The 26,137-nt window shown below is 38.6% G+C and overlaps 1 protein-coding gene across 2 annotated transcripts in view; it reads left to right on the forward strand.

Annotated features, from left to right (window-relative positions):
* Window positions 1-7,253: 7,253 nt before the first annotated feature.
* FBXO11 (F-box protein 11) overlaps window positions 7,254-26,137 on the forward strand; it is a 100,004-nt gene continuing 81,120 nt past the window's right edge. Inside the window, exon 1 of one of the 2 annotated variants that reach the window (XM_082358046.1) lies at window positions 7,254-8,290. In XM_082358046.1, the coding sequence (XP_082214172.1) occupies window positions 8,053-8,290 (238 nt within the window). In that variant the 5' untranslated portion in view covers window positions 7,254-8,052. The remainder of the gene's footprint in view (window positions 8,291-26,137) is intronic. The other variant, XM_082358045.1, reaches the window with a different exon arrangement.

The following is a 26,137-nucleotide window of genomic DNA, read 5'->3' on the forward strand; positions in this document are numbered from 1 at the left end:
TCTCTGACCAGACTAGTCACTTCTTCCATATGGAACATCTAATAAGAGGGTAGATAGAGGCAGAAGCTTAGATGGAAGTTTCCTCCTTCATGAGCTCTGGCAGAAATGCAAGGAGAGATGCTACACAACACCCCACATACCCCATTATTTATTCTCTCCTTAACAAAGGGCCTTAATAATCAAACCGCAGTTCAGCCAGGATTGTCCAACTAGGAGACATTAGCAGCTCCTTCAGTTACTACCACTGCTCCTCACTGTAACTTCCTGGGACCAATGAGATGCACAGCTAAGTTAGTTCTCCAAAGAGTTTCTGTAATGGGTCATAACAGGTCATTAATCAATTTAGCTTCAGGGCTGTCCTGTACCCTAGGCTAAATATTCACTCCCGGCTTTTCTCACCTCCTGAGATGGCCCACACTCTCTGTGGAGTGTGTTTCTCTCTAAATAAACCCACTTCTTACCTATCAAAAAAAAAAAAAATTCACTCCCTAGTTTATTTCCCATCTGAAATTATGCCTAATAATATTGTCCAAAACTGGTCAACAGAGAAGATACTTTTAAAAGTCCAAATAAAACAACAAAGAATGGTTGAAAATGGAATAATGTGAAGCCCTCCCCATTATTAAATTACCACAGAAAGTCAAGCCCAAAATGAATTCTTCTTCCTAGTGTAAATTAAACTCCAAAGACCGTAAAGTGCAATTACTCTTCTCCCTAGTTTCCTGATCTTTTCAGTCTCTGTCAGAAGATTCTCCCTCAAATGCCTTGGGGTTTGGAATCCCTCAGCAACCACTGCACTCTGAGCCTTCTTCCATTACCATGGGTGTAGCACCTTCAGTACCATCAAAATGGAAGTAATCCACCCGAATATCTTGTGTCCCATAAATGTAAATGCAAATGTGACTCCTGCAGTAACAGCATTTTGCAAACAAAATAATATTCCTAGAACCCAGTGTATGGACCCTTGTTGCTGTTGCCTGTTAGAGATTGCAGCAGACTTAGTGTTATCTGGGAGAAGGGGAATAACGCACAGGGAACAAAAAATGGAGAACATCATTTTGGTTTTCGCCATGCCAGGATGCCTATTAGAACACGTCAGTTTTCCAACTACTATACGTGAATTTAAATTCAGATGGGATAAATTTCCCATCAAGAGGTTAACTGTGACATAGGACATAGCTGCTTTTAATAAGGACAGGGCTGACTTTCTACATAACATCTTCCTCCTTCTCCCAAAAAGGGACCCACATCTCCTCCATCCAGCTGACCACATCTGAAGCTTCAGGGGCAATTCTGATTGGCCTAAGAGTAATCCCCTCACGCTTGCCAGAGATTAACTCAAGAATGGGCATAGGGCCCAACTGGGTACAGAGACATGGGGAGGTTTACAGTGGTAGCATCTTCAGTGTCTACTAGATCACACCCAAATCTTCTTTCTTTCTCTTGATATCCTTCCCATGTTTTGAACACTTCTGTTTCCATTTCCCTTTTGAATCTGGTGTTTCTGGCCTGGAAGCCCAGTGTTAAATTGAGCCTGGTCTCTGTTGAGTGACATAGCTTCCTTTTCCATAGTGAATGCAGCATGGCACATTTGATGATAGGCAACCCTGCAGTCCACGCTTATAGCCTTATATCTGATCTTCTCAGGGTATTTGTCCATCTCCAGTAGGACCCCAAGTCTTTTTAAACTTTATGACACAGCTGCTGCCACTGTATCCTGTTCTAGAACCCCTTAGGTGTATTAACCTTGCTTCCAAGATCCTCTTTCCTGAAATGTATCTTAGCTGGATTATCACTCAACAAATTCCTGAATCCGAAGCTTCTATTGATGTTTGCATAGGCCATAATCTCAGGATCATAGAGGGTCTAATATATCCTCTGACATGTGCTCCTCTAAAGCCCTCTTCCTTTACTTTTCAAATTCTCTAGTCCTTGAGTGACTTGTGCCACTTCATGTATTACTTTCTGCCCTTTCTTTTTCCACTTCTGTTCCATTTCTTTCTATAATTCCTACTCCTTTCATGGAGCCTGAGTTGCTGGGTTTTTTTTTTTTTAAATATTTATTTATTTATTTGGCTGCGTTGGGTCTTGGTTGCGGCACGCGGGATCTTCATTGCAGCACGCGGGATCTTTCGTTGCCGCGTGCAGGCTTCTCTCTAGTTGTGGCGTGTGGGCTCCAGGGATCAAACCCGTGTCCCCTGCATTGGAAGGTGGATTCTTAACCACTGCACCACCAGGGTAGTCCTGAGGCCTGGTTTAAATTTTAACATACTACTTAAATGGGTCCAGTTCTTTCAATAACACAGATAAACCTCCAGCTGCATTCTTTTATCTTTGCTTCCTTCCCTCCTCCCTCCCTCCCTTCCTTCCTTTCTTTCTCGTTCTAGGCCCATGCATTTGTTTCCTGACATACTCCATAGACTCTCTCTTGAGAGGCTCCCGTAGTGAAAAAATGTCAGAATATTCTGCATCTGCCACAAGATCCTCAGTTCAAATATTGCTTGAGTGGAGACAATCCTGCATAGGTCTTCTCCCATCAGTTTCCACCCATGCCTGATCTCTACCTATTGTTGCTCTGCCTGACTCTTTCCTTTTGGTGTTGTCTTCCCTGTACTTTAAAATATTTTTCTAATACCATTCATTTTCTAGACATATTTCCTTATAACAAGAGCCATACCTACTTCCCTACTTATAATGCCTGTGTAATCTTGAAAATCATCAAGTAGGGCCTGAAAAAACATCAATACCAACAGCAGTGACAATAACAGCTAATAGTTTACTGAGCTCCTACTACACACCAAGCACTGTTCTAAGCATCTCATAATTCTCACAACAATTCCATGAAATGAGGACTATTATCACACCGATTTTACAGATGTAGAAACTGAAGCACAGAGAGGTTAAGTAATTTGCCCAAGGTCAGACAGCCAGTAAGTGGCAGAGCCCCGTCACGGTCTTTCACTCATATCTGCCCACCCTTCAGTCACTTACCAGTCCTTTCATAATACAACACCCTTTTATTGTTTGGCCTAGTCATCTCTCAATGCTTCGAAATTGGGTTCTCCTTTTAAAAGGCAAAAATAAAGATTTACAACAGTCTATCACAGCCCATCCTAAATCTTGAACATAATTAATTTTTAATAGGGCTATGTCTCTATTTTTCCACAGGGAAAGGTATTAAAGTTAGATTCTATAATTTTTTTTAAAGATAACCTCTATTATGAGGATCATTTGATTGCATGCTTACCAGGTTTTCCCACATATACATTACATTTAAATCCTTAGTTCCAAGTTAATTTTAACTTCCTGATAAAATATTATCTGAGCATGTACTAAAGAATGAATTTTTGCAGCTTAGTGAGATAAGTCATTCATACTCTAACAAGGATATTTTAAACAGCTGGTTATTCCTCCAGGAAAACCGTATTCAGATCAGACTAATTTCCTAAATGACATAAAAGGAGTGAGCAGTTTTCAGGTGTCTTATGTAACTGACTGAGTGCTGATGGCTTAGGACTAGATGACAGAATGACAGAGAAAAGGGAAGCTGAATCTTTGAAATGGTAAAAATTATCGTTTAAAAATCACAGTAAATATCACCTGCCAGTTATTAAAATGATGAAAGGGCTTATTTTTTCCACACTCCTATTATGATAGGTTTTATAAACAAATAATTTTAAGTACACTAACCTGTTAAGCACCAGTAATTAGTTGAGAAAAAACAAACACAAATATTCTTGAAGAGAGAGCAAACCCTGAGGGAGTTTAGTCCTCTGAAATTATGCTAAGTGTATATTGAAATCATTCTGGAAGACTCCTACCCCAAATAAAAATCCCCTTTAAGTTTTTCTCCTGTTTTCTCTCTCACACATAACTTCTGTGGCAGCTAATTGACAGGATTATCTGCTAACACAGGTGGACCTGGCGATGGCTAAAACCATCCGGAATATTTTAGGTTTTCACTGGAAGAATTAAGAGTCTATAATATCTGTGAATGGAAAGGGCACTAGACTGGCAGGTATTAACTTTGCCACCAAGTAGTTATGGGATTTGGTTCTGTCACCTCATTTCTTTGAATTTGTTTCCTAATCTATCAAATACAAAAATGAGAATTAAATGATCTCCAAGGCCCATTCTAACAACTCCCAAGTTCCACAATTTTAAGTTAAGACGGCTTTGAACACTTTTTCACAAAGAAGTCTCTAACATTTAATCCTGTAAGATAAACTAAAAATATGTAGGAACCAGTGATATGGGGATAGGATATTTAATATCTCCCAATAGATATTCCACTATTGTTAAACTAGCTTCTCTGTTGCACTCCATCAGCTATCGCGGCTCTGAAAAAGGGAGCAGAGCAGATGCCATCACAAGAATGAAGAGGATATGGTACATAAGGAAAGCTCTTGTCATACAAGAATAAAAATCCACCTCTTTTTAAAAACGTTTTTATTGAAATATAGTTGATTTACAATGTTGGGTTAGAAAAATCCATCTCTTGTAGCCCTAAAAAATGATGGAAAGAAGAAAGAGGGACAGAAAAAGGTAATCAGATCCGGTGTGCTTACTACCTGTCCCTTCTCAGCGTGAAAACTAGAATTGGAGGCATATAGTTGAAGTATTCACATATTATAGACATAGGGTAATCCAAGAAAAATGGGGATAGTGGTTTGCTTCTCCGGGCATGTCTGTGAGAGGCTGAGTCTTCCAGGAACTCTGCTTTCAGCTTATGGGATGGATGTTCAACACGACATAGGGAGGATAATGCAACATTGGTGGAGGGAGGTGGCTCAACAGATGAGCCTGAAGCAAAGCTCCTGGCTCATCAAGGCCTACGTGGGATATTCTGGGAATCCAGAAGTTCCCATATGTCTCAGTGAGAAGACGGAATAGCATCATGAGGATCAATGGACCTGCAGAGGCCTGGGGTCAGTACAGAGGTTGCAGTGTATAAGGCAAATGGTTCAGTGTGGACTTCAATAAAGGAAGCAGCACAACTTCTCAAAAGGACAAAATCAAAATGAGCAGTTTTATCTCTGAGGCTAACAGTTCTGCTTTCAGACTATACCAGACACTCCATACCAAAGGACGACACAAGGACTGGCATGCATGGCTCAGGGCCTTTCCCTGATGTCATGTCAGCTTTCCCATCCCTCAGGCTTCTACCAGCCCACTAGTTACTGTGTGAATTAGAAAAAGGCACTCCCTTTATCATGACACTTTACTTCCACCTATCAGAAAATTGTCATAATGTACTGGTTTTGTTAAAATAAGGCATCCTACTGCCACATGCCTGAGAACTGTCATAATAAACTTAGAAATCTAGGATGCCGAAGATGTGAAAGACACTCCATCTATGTATACCTTATACAGCATCCCTCAACTCCCATATATATCCTGGAATGAGAGGGAGGTGGGGAAATAAAATCTGTAAGATTCAGCATCTACCTGTAAAAGAAAAGAGATAATGTGGGGACTCAAGAAGGATAAAAATTACAGAAAATAAGCTATGTTTTCTTTGTACATCTGAATTAACTAAATCACCTCTGCCATACCAAAATACAAACTATGCCCCAAATTTTGCATTTTATTTTATTTTATTTTACTTTTTGCTATCTCCCATAGCACCTTACATAGCAATGGATACACATAAGGAACTACTAAATGCTTTCTGAAAAAAAAGTAAATTTGTAGAAAAAATCAGAATTATGGATCCATTTATAATATGTATGATAGCATGTAATTTTCCTTTCTTCCCCTACAGTTATTTGAACCAAATCTAAAATTTTACCCATTTGCACCTTGCTAACAACCATAAAAATCTGCAGTTCTTCAGTTGTTTTCTAAGTCTCCCTCCTCAAACTTTTTCTTGAGAAGGAAACTTAGATCTAAGTTTCTCCATTTTCAGGACCAAAGAGAGCTCATCTCAAAATTACAGAATTTAAAAAAATTGAAAACAGGATTATGTAATCCAAAGTAAATTCTTATTAAAAGGTGAGGGGACCCTGATACCTAGAAAGGTAAAGTATTTTGCGTAGAGGCACATATCAAATCCAGAACTCAAACACCCTACACAATAATACTGGCTTTCCCTGCCCCTCTCCTCACTCCCAAAATACACACTTTCCCCCTCACCCTTACTTCCCTTATCGTACTTTGTAACCACTTAGCCATCCATCTCAAACCTAAGACAGCAACTGATCAAACTCAAAAGAGAAAGAAATCACCCAAAAATCAGAGAATCAGTAAACTGCCGGTTTTATCATTTCCATAAAGTGATAAACAAAAGAGAGCGGAGAGAATTAAGAAAGGATACTTTTTCAGTCATCACAACAGCAGCTAGGGAATAAAAACACGTTTTCCTTGGGGAGAGATTATGCTGAGGGGACCAGATACAGATACAAAAGATAATTCCCCTTGGGGTTTCTTCTTTTTCTGAGTTTGTGAGATCTAAAAAAAAAAAAAAAAAAAAAAAGCAAACAACCTCAACACATTTACTTCTCTCCTTTTCTCACATATTATTTCCCCAAACATTATATAGATCACGTCTCCAAAGTAAATTGACCAAAGGTCTATTGCCTATTGACCAAAACCTCTTCAAGATTTGGGTGACTCCTCTTAGACTACGATTAGGAACCGACTCCAAACTTCGGTTACCAAGCTCCAAGCTCGGTAAAGTGGATCTCCAAGGTTTGCAAATACCCTCAGCTTGACTAAAGGGCACAGAATCTCTAGCGCTCCCTACAGCTCAGACTTTGGACCTACCTACCACAAAAAACCCAAGTTACAAAGATTGGCTACCTCGCTCTACTTCTTTTTTCCGCTTTAAAAAATCGAGCGGGGGGCGGGGAGGCCGAGGTTGAAACGGCGAACCGAAGGATTAATCACTTCTCCCCATTACATCAGCAGCCCCCGCCCTTTCCTCCGAGCACCTCCTCTCCCAGAATCATCGCTACGCACTAGCGCTCTCTTCACCCAACCCCCGCTCTATTATATACCCTGATACCTCCCCATTATCACCCGCCCCACCACACTCCCCCTCTCCTCCTTCCCCCCTCCTTGGCTGGGGAGGGAGGAAACCCGAGAGAGGAAACAGGGCGTTGAAGGAAGGGACTTGGCGATAAGAGCAGAGGCCCCATTGGCCCGAAGGTTGTATGAGCGCCTTCCATTGGCTGCTTTGCCGGAATCCCCGCCCCTCTACTTCCCCGCCCATTCGCCCCTCCCCCGACGCCCCGCGGCCCTCCCCCGCGCCCCTAGCCAGCCCCGCGGCGGGGAGGGACCGACTGGGCGAGTGGCGGCTCCGGCGGTGTCAATGGCTCCTCCTGCCACGGAGCAGCAGCAGAAGCAGCGGCGACGGGGCTGAGGAAGAGAAGGAAAGGCTCCTTTAAGGAGGAGTTACGACGACGCCTCTTTTTTCCCCTATCTCCTCCCTTCACACTCATTTCCCCTTCGCCGAGGAGAGAAGGGGGGGAGGAGAGAGAAGAGGCCGAAGAAAGAGAGAAAAAATTCCTCTCAGAAATCTCTTTCAGGGGGTGTGGGGGGAGGAAGAGAAAAAAAAAAAAAGAGCCGGGCGCCCCCTGCTCCCTCCCTCCCTTCTCTCCCTCTCTTCTCCTCCTTCTCCCTTCCTCACCCGCCCGCCCACTCCCCCCGCCGACGGAGACGCCGCTCGGGAGTCGGCGGGACCGGGGTCTGTCTCCTCAGCCGCCGACGCCGCGCTTCGCCTCGGGATCCCCAGGCGGGCGGACGCCCTTTCTTTCTTTCTCTCGCTTTGCCCGTCTTTCTGTCTCCGTCCCTCGCCGCCGCCCCGCCCGGCGGCTTCGGCCTTCCCCGTGCGTCAGGCCCGCCCGCAGGGCCTCGCTCGGTCTCTGTCTGTCTCCGCGGGCCTTTCTCTTGACTCGGGGTCTCGCTCGCTCCTCCGCCCTTACCATCTCCCCTTCCTCTCACCCCTTTTCCTTCCTCCCCCCTCTCCCCACCCCCTTCTCCTGCCCCGGAGCTCGCGGTGCGTGTGCGTGTGTGTGTCCCTCCGCCGACGCCGCCACCTCAGCCCGGCAAATGAACTCCGTCCGAGCCGCCAACCGGAGACCCAGGCGAGTGTCGCGGCCGCGCCCGGTGCAGCAACAGCAGCAGCAGCAGCAGCAACCCCCGCAGCAGCCGCCGCCGCAGCCGCCCCAGCAGCAGCCGCCGCAGCAGCAGCCTCCGCCGCCGCCGCAGCAGCAGCAGCAGCAGCCTCCGCCGCCGCCACCGCCCCCTCCACCGCTGCCCCAGGAGCGGAACAACGCCGGCGAGCGGGGTAAGGCCACGTTCCCTCCCCGCCGCCCGCCGGGTCGGGCGCCTGGCCGACCGGGACCCGCGGGAAGGGAAGCCGGGGCGGGGGCGGCCTGTGCGCCCAGGGGTGGGAGACGGAGGGTGAGCGGAGGCGGGTCCCCCGGTGCCGCAGTGTCAGCCCGGTTTGGGCCCCGGCCGGCAGGAAAAGCCGCGGCTTCTCGACTCTCCCGGGCTCTGGCTCAGGCCGCGCTTTGTTTGGTTTCGGGGGCTCGGCACCCTCTCCCCCCACCCATCCTTCTGGCTTCTCGGCCCGCTCAGGGACCCCGCAGGAGTCTGTTGGTGGGTGGGGGAAGAGCGAAGGGTGGGATTTCCCCCTTCTCGGCAGTCTTCCACGGTTTGGTCTCCCGTTTCTAATAGGAGGTGGGGGGAGCGGCTGCGAGTGATCGGGTGGTTGGGGCTGGCTGGGGAACTTGTTTTTCCCCCTTTTCTCTGTTAGCCTCCCCCTTCCTGTGGAGGAGGGGAGAGGGGGACTCGGAGTGGTCGGTGGTGTTGGCCGGGGAACTTGTTTCCCCCGCCTCCCTCCCTAAGTCACGGGGTAGGGGGAGCAGCTTCTCTTCTCCCAACCCCACGATGTTTGCTGCGCAGTTTGGCTTTAGTTACAGAACCCCCGGGAAGGACCCGTTAAATCAAGACCTTTAAGTAAATGTAGAATCCATCGGCCATTTCCAGCCCCCTCCCTCGCGTGCAGTGCAGTTACCCTTCCGCTCTATCTACACCCCTCTCTCCTGTCCCCCCCCCGGCGTACCCCCAGGCCACTGTGCTACCCCTCCATCTCCCAGTGGGATTTGAACGCCCCTTCCTTAGAACTGGCCCCTTGGGAGAGAGAGTGTGTGTGCGTGTGTGTGTGTGTGTGTGTGTGTGTGTGTGTGTGTGTGTGTTGTGTCCAAGGCCTAGTGAAATGTGTCATTTGGACTCAACTGTGCAGCTCTGTCTGGTAACCACCATTGTCTAAGGGCTGAGGCTCCGGAGGGTTGGATTCTTGCTTTAGCAAAAATAATGTTCAGTTCTACTTTGAAGATGTGGTTATTTGGGGAGGTGCAGGAGGTGGGGTGTTGCACCTTGGTCTCCAAATGCAACTATTCTCTTTATTAGCTGCTCTCAGTGGGGGTGGAGGTCAGTACCATATTTATGTATACGGTTGTTTTAAGGAGGAGGGGAATTGTTAGGAGACATTTTGCGTGTTTTCGTTGGCGGATTAAGGTTAATTTTACGTGCGTTGGTTGTCACACCTCCTTTGATTAAGGGAATTAAGATTAAATGCCTTTTTAAAATTATACATTCTTTTCTTAAAAATTGTTTTATTGTTGTACTTGATCAAAATACTTAACAAATGAAAGAGGGAGATAATCTGAAAAATAGTTTAAAGGGTTTTCACTAGTCACTGCTACAGATAGTCCTTGTGAAAGCAGTTTTCTATATGTTGCTTGAAAGAATGTGATGTTTCAAGCCAGTTAGAGGTCTTGTGCAACATTATTGTTAATGTGTTTTAATGATTCTTGGATACATTTACAAATTTTTTGTAAATTAAAAATATTTGTAGTTTCAACATTTCCTTTTACATTTGCATATCAGGGTTCTCCTGTGTTCCATTCAAATAATATTCAAGTCTCCTTCCAGAATTGGTACTATATGTAATAGAGTTGACTAATTATTTTTTGAGAAAACAATGACACTGGATTGAAATCATAATAAGGATTCTATTGCTAGAAGTAAGCTTTTCCAAGATGTACTGATTTGTTAATTACATTAACAGTGGATCAGATCCTTTCAGCCAAACTTAGTCTCATTGTGTATTTTTAAATGTTAATTCTGAATTTCCTTTTCACGATTTGTGTGTATTTTCAAACTTAGTTGAGGTCCTTATATCTTGGTCACTTTTCTTCATTTGTTTGAAATTATTAGCTACTAAAGTCTATTTCCTTTTGAAGTAAAGTGACTGGGTAGTTGGCAGTCACATGCCGGAGTGTCATTTTTCTTTTCATTGATATCCATAAACTAAGATGTTCATGAATTAGAATTTCAGTATGTACCCAACCAAATGGTAAATCATATTCACTGTAGGGTTGTTACTTTGCTGCTGCTGGTAGGAACTGTTCTGGAGATTCTATGTTGGCACAGAGGGGGAAAGAACTTGCTGATTAGCCTTCAGGGAAAATGCTATGGGTCTTTTGGAGGGCAAATAAATGGCCTCAAAATGAATGAAACATTAAGATGAATTAAAAGACTAAAATAAAAAAGATTTTGCTAGTTTTATGTAAAAGATATGTCATTCTTTGAAAATTGGCGTTTTGATTATATTTTAAATGTACAGTTCTCATAATGATCAGAAGCTAGCCAAGAAGAATGCTTTTCATTTTAACAGTTTTATGGAGTATGCAAAGTGTCACTATTTCTGGTTTAAATAGGAAAGGTTTTTTGTTTGTTTGAAAATATTCTGGGTTTCATAATTTTGACAAGGTAATGAAGGAACTACAGCTAATGTTGTGCGTGTGCATGTTTTACTTTTTACTAACTTTTAATGGATATGTAACTCTTGCATTAGAGTCTTGGATAGAGTTACATAATAGTGGGTCAGACAGCTTTCCAAGTAGGGAATTGAAGTGAGAGTGTTTCAAGGCAACTTAAGTTAATTCAATCTATATAAAAGAATCACTTATTTAATGTAAAGGGTGGACTTAAGGCTTTTATAGTAATAAAAGTTATAGGATAGTGTTTTTTTTCAAGCAAAAATTCTGTCAGAACTGGTTTTTAGTTGCTTCTTTGCCCTCATGTTGATTAGTCTAAAAACTTCCTTGACACCTCCTTTGTATTTGAATGTTTGTAATGGCCAATGTTTAAAGAAGAAAGAAACAGCCTTATGGAGTGAAATCTTATGAGGACTTTCAAAGCCTTTCTTGGGGGAGATTTTCTTACACCCCACATTGAGAAATAATCAGTCTCCGTGTTTCATGGAATGCTTTCTTCATTTATTTTACCCGAAATGGTCCACTGTCTAAAGAAGGAATACAAATCATGAGCATTTTTAGGCTGTTAATTTAAAATCCTGAGTTTAGGATTTCACATACCACTTTAAGCTGGTAGAAAATAATTTGTGTTCCACACAGGGACCCTTTGATAATATATTGCAGATTCAGTGAAACTGAAAGTAGTGTGGGGTTGGATTTTATATATTTGTTTTCTTTTAAAATCCTAAAAGGATTTAGTTTTTGCAACTTGTTCTGCTGAATTTATCTTGAAATCTATTTGGTAGTCTTTTTTTAGAAGTATGTATGAGGAAAGCTTACAAGTCTGCAGAAGTGCTATGTATTCTGAGCATTTTCAGTTTCTCGTTGTTAAAATTGATTACTTTGAATAGGTGTTAAATGCACGTGATTTAAAATTCAAAAGTCCCTTTCCTACACCTGCCTTCAGCTACCAAATTTTCCTACCTGGAATCAGTCTATTGATTGATTATTATGTCTGCTATTAATTTCTCATTTATTATGTTTTAGTAAAAGATGAAATTTGACTTCTGAAAATCTTGATATGGAAGTTTTGGGAAATAAGTGTAATTTTCTAGTTATTGGGAAATTCATAAGATTGAAGTGCTGAAATTTTAACTGTGATCATTTATAGTTGAAGGAATTCAATGAATACAATATATTAGTGGATCTTGCTATTAACTTCTAGTCTGAAATAATTATATAGAGTAAAAATGTAATCAGTCTCTTTAATCCTATATTTGTGGGATTAAAATCTCACCTATTATCCTGGAATTATAGTTGTTTGGTTTTTTTTAAGTGAACTTTTAAAGTAGTTCAGTATATATAGTATTACATGAAATATTTCTGATGTAGCTACATATCTATTATATGCAGCAGTCAGGAAACTCCTTAGTGTTCTATTCATGCATGCTAATTATACTTTTCTGTGGGGTTTTAGCCCATTATATTTTACCTTCGGGTTCTTCCTACTGCTTACAGAATAAGGAACTTCTGCAACCTTTTTAGATAGAAGAGTTCTGGACAAGGAAGCTGATTTTTCCTCTTTTAGGAATTATGTACTGTGGGTCACTGCTCTCCCATCTTGTGGCTAAACCCTCAAAATATTTACATGGCCTGAGAAGAGAGATGCCACTCAACTGTGTCTGTATGCGTTGTGCATGTGTGTGTGTGGCCTGTTTCTCAACACTTAGAAATTATTTGAGGAATAGAAATGGGATAGTGACAATACTGTTGTTAGAGTTCTGCTGATAAGGCCTAAGGGTTGTCCCTATACTGTTTGTCTCTTTCATTACTGGAAATTCTGGCAAACCCGAGGAAAGGCCAACCAGCTTGGAGACCTACCAGGTAAGGCAAGAAAGACCCAGTTAGTGAGGACCCTTGAACTTAAATTTGGCAGAATTCAAGGCTAGTGAGTATTTTCTCAGTCTTTTTTTTTTCTATTTGTTTTAATTTTGAAAATAAACAATCTATAGTAATGAGTTATTTCAACTTGAGGTCTCTTATTGTTCCCTCTTTTATTGCTAACAAGTTACTCTTATTTTGTATCTATCTTGTCCCATTGGTCTCTGAAGGGTTACTCTGTTTTAGACCTTCCATTTCTCAAATTTATCAGTCATTTAAATTACATTCTTGTCTTTCAGAGAACTCTGGTTAATATGTGAGGTTGTAAGCAAGGTACCCCCAAATTGCAGTTGTTACCCTCTGAAAATAAAATTATAAAGAAGCAAAATATAAGGGATGAGACAGTTGGGGGTAGTATGATGGCTAGAGCTCAGAGCTAGAGCTAGCTAGATGTGGGTTCTAATCCTAGCTATACCACTAGTGTGCTATTTGACATGGGGCAAACTATGTAACCTCTCTGAGCCTTACTTTATTATCTTTAAAATAGGGACGGTAACACTTGTCTTAACGTAATGGTAAAGATAAGAGATAGTAAAGTACCTAGCATATGGTAGATGCTCAATAAATGGCAGCTCTTTTAAATATTAAAAATAATAGTAAGGAATTGAAGCAGCCATTTATAAAACTAAACCTAAGAGATAAAATATATATGAGTTGCTAAAGAGTTTCCGTCATATCCCAAAATTCAGTCTGGGTGATGTGGTATAACCTCAAACTGATTTGCAATTATAAATCACTAATCTTATATCTAATGAATTGAAATATTCTTTGAAAAAAGAATAAGAAAATGGAAGAAATGGGTATTTGGAATAATAATAAACATTGACTCTGTTTCTTCTTACGTACTAGAGTCTGTGCCAGACACTTTCCTTATATACTATTCCTCTTAGCAATTCTATACGATGGCTGTTAACATAGCAGTGAATATGCTTGATAAGTAGCAGAGAAGAATTTCAAAATTGATTTATATCACCTAATCTTTCCATAAACAAGGGAAGATACTGAAAGACATTTGGCAGAATATCTCCATCACTTTTACAGAAAGGAATAACCTAGCCCTTGCAGCACATCAGTCCCCTGTCCTATCCCATCTTTCCTGTTGGAGGCAGATACAGCAGTCCAATGCCAATGATTGTTAAATCATTTGGTTTCACGTTTTCTGAGTAGCTTTCTGATCATAATTTTACCTCATGTAGATTTGTCTCCAGATGAGATTGCACTGATTGGCCCACATGTTTTTCCAGTTTGTTGATGAGATCACTAAGCACTCATTGTGCAAAGAAGGGTAGATTTCCCTTGAATTACTCATAAGTTATGAATAAAGGGTGTTAAGTCATTTTTTAGTTCATAGTTATAGACTGGACTGTTTCAGGAAGGAAAAAAATGTGAGTTAAATTAGATTTCAGTAGGAATTTTGACAGGTTTGTAGACTAAATATCCTTTTTTTACCATAGCTTGGTGTCTTTACATGCATAGCTTTGGGTTTTTATATAAGTTTAGTTAACACAAAAAATGTGCTTAAACTTAATCCTTAGAAAATAGAAAAATGAAACTAAGTGACTTCCTTTACATAATTTAATTGAAGGCAAATATTGAAAATATTTACTTTACTTTGAAAATGAATGTGCTGTGTATTTTTTTATTTTAAAACACCCCAAATAAGATAGCATAGTTAAAAGCAAATGCAAATCATTTAAGGTAGTTGTTTATTCTCCCAATTTTTAAAAATCTAGTTGTCAAATGTTCTGCCCTTCTAACAGATGGAAGATTGTATGACTGTGTTCAAAAAAGGAGAAAACATCATTCTCTCAACTGGTGGCTAAACCTTAAAAAGCATTAATGGGACTTTCCTGGTGGTCCAGTGGTTAAGACTCTGCACTTCCAGGGCAGGGGGCACGGGTTCGATCCCTGGTCCGGGAAGTTCCGCATACTGTGTGGTGTGGCCAAAAAAAACCCCAAAAAATCCAAAAAACATTAATGTATACTTTCACATATCATTAGAGATGAGGTGCCATTCATCTTTTTTGTGAAGAGAGCCTACTTTTCTCTTTTCTCAAAACTTAGAAATAATTCTAGTGATAGAAATGGAGTAAGAAACTGTGCTTTAAAATTATTTTTCTGGTAACAGTGATAATCTTAGTTTCACAGTTTTCCCGTGGTGTACACTCAGCACTCAGATGGTTGAGTTGGGTTGTGTCAGAATCTTTGACTGCTGCAAGTTTGTGTGGAATTAACTGGATACTATGTGGATTCAACCTTTGGCATTGGTTTCTTTAGTACCATGTGTTGATAACTGACTTGCATGAGTTTAGCCTTTACTGGTTTACTGACTCTACTTGGGTTTAGATATGAGAATTCTTTTTGCACTCAAGTATTGATTTTGTATCTTGCATCCATAGTATATAAATATATATATAATGTGTGTATATATGTATATACATACATACATATGTATGCGTAAGAACGCATGGCTTTATGAGACTCTTAACACTTAGGAGGAAGGGAGTGGGGAAAAGGAAAGGCATAGTCACCTGTTATAGTTTTGAGGGTTGGTGTGTATATATATGTCATTAGTAATTGATCTACTTTTTTGAAAAAAGAAAAAAATTACAGGCTTTACGGAAAATTAGAAATGAGTAGAATTCAACAGTGGTAAGTAGGAGTCACTCAAGTTTGTATCATGGCAGAGAAGATCAAAGAAGACTTGTTTAAAATAAATGGGGATGGGTGAAGATACTATATTTTGAAATCTAGTATTTTTGGCAAACCAATTGTATTATAAAAGAAATTGTGGAATTGCTCATTTTCCTTCGTTATATAGAAGAAATTTCTTGTTTACAGTTATTTGTTAAAAGTAGACACACAACTTTGAATCACTATGTTGTACACCTGAAACTTATATAATACTGTACATCAGCTATGCCTCAATTTAAAAATGTAGACACAGAACTAATTCACAGTTGTGTGCGAATGACTGGTATCTTTGTAATCCTTTGAAATGTATTTGCATTTTAAGAAACTGATTATTTGGTCAAATTTTCATATTTTAAGCTCAGTAAAAGTAGGAGAAATAAGCAATTTGGAGAAAGACTTTTTGGGTAGGAGTGCTCCCTCAGAGGCCAAATGAGCCCATCAGAGGAGGGGGAGAGTGGAAGATTTTTGCAAGAATCACTTACCTTACATATTTATTTTTCCTAATCTACTACTTCTGAACCTAAAATTTGTCTTAAAGTTTCACTTTTTCTTCCCCCCAAAAGAGTAATTTTGAGTTGATGGTTTGGAGAGAAGAGAAAGAATTTGAGCAGGTACAAGTGACAGTATGTATGGGTCATTTACATTAACAATGGTCATTTGATTAGAAACCGTTTATATGTAACTTTATATATCTATATGTGTATGTACTATATATATATAACTACATATAGTTATTTAAATTGTAGAAATAATTTTTATTAGTTTTTTTAAGATTTATTTATTTATTTTTGGCTGCATTGGGTCTTAGTTGCAGCACGCGGGATCTTCTTTGAGGCACGCGGGATCTTTAGTTGCAGCATGCGGGCTTCTTTCTCTAGTTGTAGCGTGTGGGTTTTCTCTCTCTAGTTGTTGCGCCTAGGCTTCAGGGTGCATGGGCTCTGTAGTTTTCGGCATGCAGGCTCTCTAGTTGAGGCGTGCGAGCTCAGTAGTTGTGGCGCACGGGCTTAGTTGCCCCAGGGCACGTGGGCTCTTAGTTCCCTGACCAGGGATCAAACCCACGTCCCCTGCATTGTATGGCAGATTCTTTACCACTGGACCACCAGGGAAGACCCTATTAGTTTTTTCCAACTTAAGGTTTTGGTGAAAGTATACAAGTGCACACAAATCACTGATGTACAGCTTGATGACTTTTCACAAAGTGAACATATCTGTGTAATCAGTAATACCTAGATCAAGAAATAAAATACTACCAGCATCCCAGAAGTATCCCCCACCCCCACCAGTGCCTTCCCAGTCACTACCCCCAACCCTATCTTTCTAACTGGTTGAATTAGTTTTACCTGTTTTTGAACTTTAAATATAATCATCTAATATAAGTCTATGTATAGCTGATTCATTTTGTTATAAAGCAGAAACTAACACACCATGGTAAAGCAGTTATACTCCAATGAAGATGTTTAAAAAAATAATAAAATAAAATACAAAAAAAAGAATGTAATCATCTAGTATGTATTCCTGTTTGTTTGACTTATTTTGCTTAATATTTGTATGTCAGTTTCATCCATGTTGTTGCTTGTAGCAATAGTTCATTCTTGTTGCTGAATAAGATTACATTGTATGAATAAACTACAATTTATCCATTCTACAACTGATGGATATAGAGTTATTTCTGTATTTGGCTGTCAGGAATAGTGCTGCTATGAGCATTTTATATTTATCTTCATGAGCACATATACACGTTCCCTTTTATACCTCAACATATGCCACTGCTTATCTTTTCCAAGGGCAAAACTTCCATTTACTTTGCAAAAAATGGAAGATAAAACAGCTTTAAGACAGATATGAATATGGCCTCTTATAATTATGTTGTTGAAACTATTTTATTTCAAATATTAGTGTTTTTCTTAAATTTTTTGATATTTCCACTTATGTATCCTTTAACAGTCCGGTGTTAGGCAGTTTACCCATCAACTTAATATGCTTTAATTTTCCCCAGAGATCATAGGTAGGGTTATTTTGAGGAGAGGGGAAATCTTTTTTATATTCAGGGATTTTTAAAACTACTGTGGACCTTAATATGTAATTCTGAGTCTAAGTCCAAAAACTGTTGTTTCTTTTTGCTACTGCCATATTTTTGTTTGTCCTTTTTTGTTTGGAACCCTGTTTCTTACTGCTTTTTTAAACTTATCCTTTTAACTCCTGTGAAAATATTTTGCTATTGTTTGGTCAGTTTCATTTTATTTCTTGTTTTTCTGCATATATTAATTATCCTTTGTTATCTTACATTCAGGTTATTTATAAATTATAAAACTTTCACAGAAAAATTGGGGCACATTTTGCTCTCAGAATTGTTTTTTAGTCCTTGTCTACATCTCTTCGCTCCTTTCATATAGGAAGAAGGTGTAAAAGTACCTCTGCCAGCATCATGGATAAGTTCTTTCTCAAGTGAAAGCTTGTGCTGAAGTGCTAGTGATTTATAAGCTTGTATACCCTATGATACAAGTATCCCCTGAGAATGACAGATGGGCTCTGTTCTTAAAGAACTACTTGCTTGAAACTGATGATACAGTAGCCTCAGATACCAAAGGAGTAAGATTTCATTATTTCATGTCTGCTCTTTCAGCACTTAACAGTCCAGTGTTAGTACTAACAGTTGTTCTTTCTTGTCTACAACAAGCAGTGTGGAGAGGACTGTCACCTTCCTTTACGTTTTTTTAAAATTATTTTTAACCATAGCCACAGTCAGTAAATGTTGCTTGTTAAGTTTGGGAGGGATAAGGAGCCTGAGCTTTTTCAAAGTGGCTTATTCTTTTTTCTGCAGTTGTTTCTTGATCTCATTTCTAAATTAGGAGATTTTAAATAAGCTGACTTTTGAGATGGTCTGAAACTCTGTATCATTTGAGTTACCAGTATAAATAAGTGAGGTCTGAATTTGGGTATTACTATACAGATATATTTCTTGCCTTGATGGAACTTAAAGTTGAGCTAGAGACTGAATATAAATAACATTTGAGATCAAGATGACTTGAAATAAGCATGTTGGTATTATTTTCATTGTCTTCTGGTACATATTTTTTTAAGAATGAATATATGTGTGTGTGTGTGTGTGTGTGTAAGTGTGTGTATCTGGAGTTTCATTTGTAACCTTATCTTTAGACTGTTTGCCGAGACCATACTCTCTTAGAGAGTTTTCAGTTAAATGCTATTAAGATGAAGTTTTGTTATGACTCCCTACTCTTCGGTATATGTTTTACCCTTTAATCATTCGTTGAATTACCTTTGTGCCACACTTAGAAAGTTGTTGCAGCTCAAACATTAAGCCAAGTTATAGCGTTTCTACGTAACTGAGAAAGAAACATGTGCCTAGTGAAGGAAATTACCCACAGAGTTGGGGTCATTCATCTTGTTTTCATAGTATTCGTCCTTCTTCATTACATTCATTGTTTCACCGGTATATGCAGAAACTGAGAGTAGGTTAAAGTTAGATAATGTTGTTAGAATTTAAGCTCAACTGCAGAAATAAAACAACACTTTCGGGTTCTTCATAGCATCTGTAATCCCACATACCTAGTAGTCGTAACTCTCAGGATGCTTTCATAGATTTTTCTGATTCTGTCTTAGTATCTCTATTGCCACATCTCATGGGGAACCTGTTCTCTATTTCTGAGTTACTTGGTTTGAGAACCTCTTAGCTGAAGTCTTTAAAGCTGAAAAACTGAGCTGGGAGATCTGGATGTAGTGAACTTGTCCAGGGTCTGTAAAGTTCACATACCAATCACAGACATACTTTGGTAACACACACATACACACAGTGAAACTGGGAATAGGCACTCTTGATATTGTGAAGTGTCTAAAATTTTTTGGTAAAATGTTAACAGTAGTGTCTTAGGATGGTGGAGGTGAGATGATTTTTTAAATTCTTTCTATAATTCTTTGTTTTTCGAAGACTGTATATGGAATATGGAAGGAGGGAGGTTTGTATTTATTTTAAAGAATTTAATAGTTCTGATTGTGATGTGAACTCATTCTGCTTGGTTTGATGACATAGTCCCCACGTGGGTCATTTTAAATATGAATAAAAGCTTAAAACTCTACATTTGTCAATGCTGTAAGTGTGTTTTAAGTACTTATTAATTTATGGACATTTTTGGGTTTTGTATTCATTATAACTTTAGGATAGTAATTGGCTAATTTCATATATAGGAAATGAGGATAACTGATGATCAGGAATTCAGAATCAAAAGCAAAATTTGATATTTGGAACTTTGAGCCAGTGATACTGTCTTCCCAGGATAAGTTTCTGACTGTAGATTATGGTAGTAAATACATACAAATAATATTTTAATTACATGCCTGGCTGAATGATGGAAGATGGAAATTTAGTGTGCAAACGAACTGGGTAATTAGGGGAAAATAGATTTATTATTGTTCACAACAGATGGCTACTTCCTCTGTACTCTGGTGGTATGGATTCATGTCTATTTGATAATTTTATACGGGGGGACTATTTTCTTTTCGTAAAACTGGTGTTAGCTCTGAAGAAATTAATGGCTATCAGTTTATTAAGTTCAAACAGGGATTGCTAAGGGAAATTATTTCATCATTATTAGTTTTTTAAAAAGCCACATTCCTCCCTTTCTAAGATATTATATTCTAAGAAGTTTTGGACTGTGGGATCTAATGTGTTTGGGAATAAATAAGAACCTGGCAATGTCTTTCAAAAAATAGGGGCCTTTGAAGTTAAATTTAGTAATTAGATTGGGAATTAACTTATCTCACACTCACCTGACTATTCTTCTGATTATCTTTATAAACCCAAACCAGGAGAAAACAAGCATTTTCCTCTTACAAAATACACTAAAACTTTCATTGAATGAGGTGAACTGTTTGGCTTTTTTGTTTTTTTTTTTTTTTAAGTAGGGGCTATTAATATGGTTTAGGGCAAATCAGTCATTAAATGTAGATTCTAGATAGTGATCAACATAGTTTTATGAAGAGCTGATTACAGATATATTTAAAGTGTTTTTCTGACGTAGTGACTTGGTAGCTGAAGAGGGAACAAGAACAGTAGAGCCAGGTTTAAATAAAACATTTTATTCTTTTATGAAGCAGTCATACTGATGTTGTGACAGTTGGGGGAACCTTAAGTTGTATTATATGGAAGCTATAACTTGTAAAGATAGTGCTAGACATTTGCAAATAGATATTTACTAAATGGTTGTTTCTTTTTCTCTTCACCTTCCTTTCCTGGACTCAAATTTGTTCACATAACCGAGCATATTCATTGATAATTTTTTAAAATGTGATGAGGTTGAGTACTTGAAAAACCAAAAATAGAACTCAAATTACTTTGAATAGTCTGTTAAGAAAAAATGAACAAACAAATGTGCTTTAATCTTTGTAGAAATAACCAAAAAATGAGCAGTAGCTTAGAAATGTTGAGCCAGAAGTAACTATAGCAGAAAGTGATTTGGTCTGTAGTTGAATGAATCATCCTAAAGTGTGTGTGTGCATGTAAACACATGAAGTTGTATCAGCGATGTTGGAATGGTTGAAAAAAAGGTAATGTCTATTAGAAAAACTTAAGTGTTATTCTAAAGAGTAATAAGCTAAAGGGCAAATTAAGAACTTTCAGAGAAAGTAAAAAAACAGTCACTTTTAAAATTACATCAAAAAAAAAAATTAGGAATAAACCTGATCAAGGAGGTGAAAAACTTCTATGCTGAGAACTATGTAACATTGATACAGGAATTGAAAATGATTCAAAGAAATGGAAAGATATCTCATGCTCTCCAATTGGAAGAATGAATTTTGTTAAAATGGCCCTACTTCCCAAAGCACTCTACAGATTTAATGTGATCCCTATCAAATTACCCATGACTTTTTTCACAGAACTAGAACAAATAATCCTAAAATTTATATGGAACTGTAAAGGGACCCAGAATTGCCAAAACAATCCTGAGGAAAAAGAACAAAGCTGGAGGCATAACTCTCCCAGACATCAGATGATACTACAAAGCTACAGTAATCAAAACAGAGTGGCTTTGGCACAAAAACAGACATATGGATCAGTGGAACAGAATAGAGAGCCCAGAAATAAACCCACATACCTACAGTCAATCTTCAACAAAGGGGGCAAGAATATACAGTGGAGAAAAGACAGTCTGTTCAGAAAGTGGTGTTGGGAAAACTGGACAGCTGCATGTAAATCAGTGAAGTTAGAACACTCCCTCGTATCATACACAAAAATAAACTCAGAATGGCTTAAAGACTTAAATATAAGGCATGGTACCGTAAAACTCCTAGAAGAGGACGTAGGCAAACATTCTCTGACATAAATTGTACCAATGTTTTCTTAGGTCAGTCTCCCAAGGTGATAGAAATAAAAGCGAAAATAAATAAATGGGACCTAATCAAACTTAGAAGCTTTTGCACAGCAAAAGAAACCATAAAACGAAAAGACAGCCTACAGACAGGGAGAAAATATTTGCAAACGACCCACAGGGCTTAATTTCCGAAATAACACAAACAGCGCATAAAACTCAATAACAAAAAAAAACAAGCCAGTCAGAAAATGGGGAGAAGACCTAAATAGGCATTTCTCCAAAGAAGACATACAGATGGCCAACAGGCACATGAAAAGATGCTCAACATCACTAATTATTAGAGAAATACAAATCAGAACTACAATGAAGTACCACCTCACACCGGTCAGAATGGCCATCATTTAAAAGTCTACAAATAACAAAAGTTGGAGAGGATGTGGAGAAAAGGGAACCCTCCTACACTGTTGGTGGGAATGTAAATTGGTGCAGCCACTATGGAAAACAGTACGGAAGTTCCTTAAAAAACTAAAAATAGAGTTGCCATATGATTCAGTAATCCCACTCATGGGCATATATCCAGAGAAAACTCTAATTCGAAAAGATACATGCACCCCAGTGTTCATAGCAGCACTATTCTCAATAGCTAAGACTTGGAAGCAACCTAAATGTCCATCAGCAGATGAACAGATAAAGAAGATGTGGCATGTATACACAATGGAATACTATTCAGACAAAAAAGAATGAAATAATGTCATTTGCAGCAACATGGATGGACCTAGAGATTATCATACTAAGTGAAGTAAGAGAGAAAGATAAATATCCTATGTTATCACTTATATGTGGAATCTGAAGTATGACACAAATGAGCTTATATACAAAACAGAAACAGACTCACAGACATAGAAAACAATTTTATGGTTACCAAAGGGGAAAGACGGTGGGGAGGGATAAATTAGGAGTTTAGGATTAGCAGATACAAACTACTATATATAAAATACACAAACAACAAGGTCCTACTGTAGAGCACAGGGAACTATATTCAATATCCTGTTATAAACCATAATGGAAAAGAATATGAAAAAGAATATATATATGTATAACTGAATCACTTTGCTGTACACCAGAAACGAGCACAACATTGTAAATCAACTATACTTCAATTAAAAAAAAAAAAAGAATTACTTTCACATGGTTGAAAGTAAGTCTTAAAAGAAAAATGTTGCTCAGTTATTTTTCTATATTTTCAGAAGATGACTAGAGAAAATGAATTTAAATTAGATTGACGATCTATACTGGTGGAAATAACATCTCACTAAAGAAGATTATGTACTTTTCTTTGGTGGCAGCTATTATTATTAGATATTTTAATTATCTTAGAGATAGTAAATTAGAAATTATAGAATGTTGGGAATAGAACCATAGTGCCAATTCTTGAGGTTTATTCACTTGCTCAGGTTGGAATTACAACACAGGTTTCCTCACTCCCAATCAATGATGATGGTGTTATCTGTGTTTTTTTTAACATAGATTTATTATTTATTTACTTTTTGGCTGCGTTGGGTCTTGCTGTGCATGGGCTTTCTCTAGTTGTGGCGAGCGGGCCTACTCTTCGTTGTGGTGGGCAGGCTTCTCATTGCAGTGGCTTTTCTTCTTGCGGAGCACAGGCCCTAGGGTGTGGGCTTCAGCAGTTGTGGCACGCGGGCTCAGTAGTTGTGGCACACGGGCTCAGTAGTTGTGGCGCACGGGCTTAGTTGCTCTGTGGCATGTGGGATCTTCCCAGACCAGGACTCGAACCTGTGTCCCCTGCATTGGCAGGTGGATTCTTAACCACTGCACCACCAGGGAAGTCCCGGTGTTATCTGTTCTTGTTCTGGAGTTTCATTATCATTCTGTTCATTTTTCAGTTTAGTGATTTGTTAAACCTCTTGATCTGATAAACTTCTCTGTAATTCCGTAGTTGAACTAAACAAAATTAATTTTTTTTAGAATACTTCTCTTAGTAACTTAAAAAGAATATGCAAGTAAGATTATAGTTTGTTTTTTATTGGTTGACTTAATTTTTTTGTTGTTGTTTTGTTTTGGCTGTGACTGGTTGGAAAAAAAGGCAATTATATTGATATTATTCAGTGTAAGGTAAACCATGTTTGACGATAGATTAATATGGTGATTCCCAGTGTAACTGATTTCAGATGCGTAAAAACTGGTTAATGCTTTTGAAGAGGTAAAGCATTTTTTTTTCACTATGAATTCAAGCGTCCATTTATGATACTGGTGGTATTTCAGTCAATAAGGAAGTGATTTACTATTCACTAAATGATATTGAGACCGTTGATTATTCATTTGGAAAAACATTCAGTTAATTTCCTACTTTGTACAATAATAAGAAATACATTCCAAATGATTAAAGAGCTCTAATTTTTTTAATTAAAAAAATTTTTTTTGTAGTAAAAACATCTGACGCAAGATCTACTCTTAACAAATTTTTAAGCGTACAATACAGTATTGTTAACTATAGGCAAAATGTTGTACATCAGATCTCGAGAACTTATTTATCTTTCATAACTGAAACTCTATACGCATTGAATAGCAACTCTTCATTTCCCCTTCCCCCTAGCCCTTGGCAGCCACGATTCTACTCTGCTTCTGTGAGTTTGACTATTTTAGATACTTCGTACAAGTGGAGTCATATAGTATTTGTCCTTCTGTAACAGGCTTATTTCACTTAGGATAATGTTCTCCTAGTAAGAGCTCAGTGTTTTTTAAAAATCATAGGAGAATGAGAAGAAAGTACTTTTTTCCTAAGCAAGGCCAAAAAAAATCCAAAAGTCATTAAAGAAACATCAGGAAATCGACTATACAAAATAAATTGAAAGATCTATGCAAGAAAGGTGAAAAAACAAAGTTAAGGCAAATGAAAGACTGGAAGAAAAAAATTTACACCTATCCAACATACAAACAATTAATATATATGAGTCTTTATGAAAAAAAAATTAGAGATAAAATATAACTTACTGAGCTGAATCCTCTTTTGAAAACTATCTGCCATCCCATTCCCCTCCTCACTCTCACCCTTCTCAGAAATAACCACTGTCATGAATTTGATAAGAACCTGTTCATTGCTTTTTAAAAATATTTTTACATGTATGTGTGCATCTGTAAACATTCATGGTTATGGTTGTTGCTGGGGGAAAGAGCTTGCCTTCAAGATGTTTATGGCTCAGTGGATAAACAGAAATATGAAATATTCTCTCAAAAGACATTTAATGTGTGCCAAGTGAGTGGTATAAATCATGAGTGCCTGGCACTCTAGAAATTTTTAAATGGGTGCTAAATGAACTAATGAATACAGAAGTATATGAAACTTAAAGGAGAAGTCAGTTCTTTTCTCTTCCTCTATCCTACTCCCCAGAGGTAACTGTTAATTGTGTTTGTGTGTGTGTTTGTGTTTACTTTTGAGTTTGTTTAATGCATGTGTATATAAATACACATACTTTTTTTAAAAAAATTTATTTATTTATTTATTTATTTTTGGCTGCATTGGGTCTTTGTTACTGTGTGCAGGTTTTCTCTAGTTGCGGCAAGCGGGGGCTACTCTTTGTTGCGTTACGCAGGCTTCTCATTGCGGTGGTTCCTCTTGTTGCGGAGCACGGGCTCTAGGTGCGGGCTTCAGTAGTTGTGGCACGTGGGCTCAGTAGTTGTGGTTTGTGGGCTCTAGAGCACAGGCTCAGTAGTTGTGGCGCACGGGCTTACTTGCTCCACGGCATGTGGGATCTTCCCGGACCGGGGCTCGAACCTGGAACCCCTGCATTGGCAGGCAGATTCTCAACCACTGCGACACCAGGGGAGCCCCACATACTTTTTTCATTAAAAAGAAACCACACTGTATGTGTTAACTTGTAAATTTTTTTCTTTTTACTTAAATATATCCTGAGCTTTTATTTTTTTTAATAACAATATAAAAAGTTACCTCATTCTTTTTTAGTTGAATAGTCCATTATGTGAATGTACCACAATTTATATTAAATGTACCTCTATTGATTAACATTTAGGCACTTTTTTTTGCTATTATAGGATTTCAGTGTTGTACAAATGTCTTTATATGTTTATGTCACAATTTCAGTAGTTTCATAAAAGTGAGTTACTGAGTCAAAAGAATATCTGCCTTTTTTCTTCCAGTTTTATTGAGATATAATTGACATGCAGCACTATATACATTTAAGGTGTATAGCATAATGATTTGACTTATATACACCATGGAATGATTACCACAATAAGTTTAGTGAACATCTGTCATCTCATACAGATACAAAATTAAAGAAATAGAAAAAAAAGTTTTTCCTTGTGATGAGAACCCTTAGGATTTACTTTGTTAACTTTGATATATAACATACAGCAGTGTTAATTATA

Source organism: Balaenoptera borealis (assembly GCF_965194805.1).
Source record: "Balaenoptera borealis genome assembly, chromosome: 15".
Taxonomy (NCBI): Eukaryota; Metazoa; Chordata; class Mammalia; order Artiodactyla; family Balaenopteridae; genus Balaenoptera; species Balaenoptera borealis.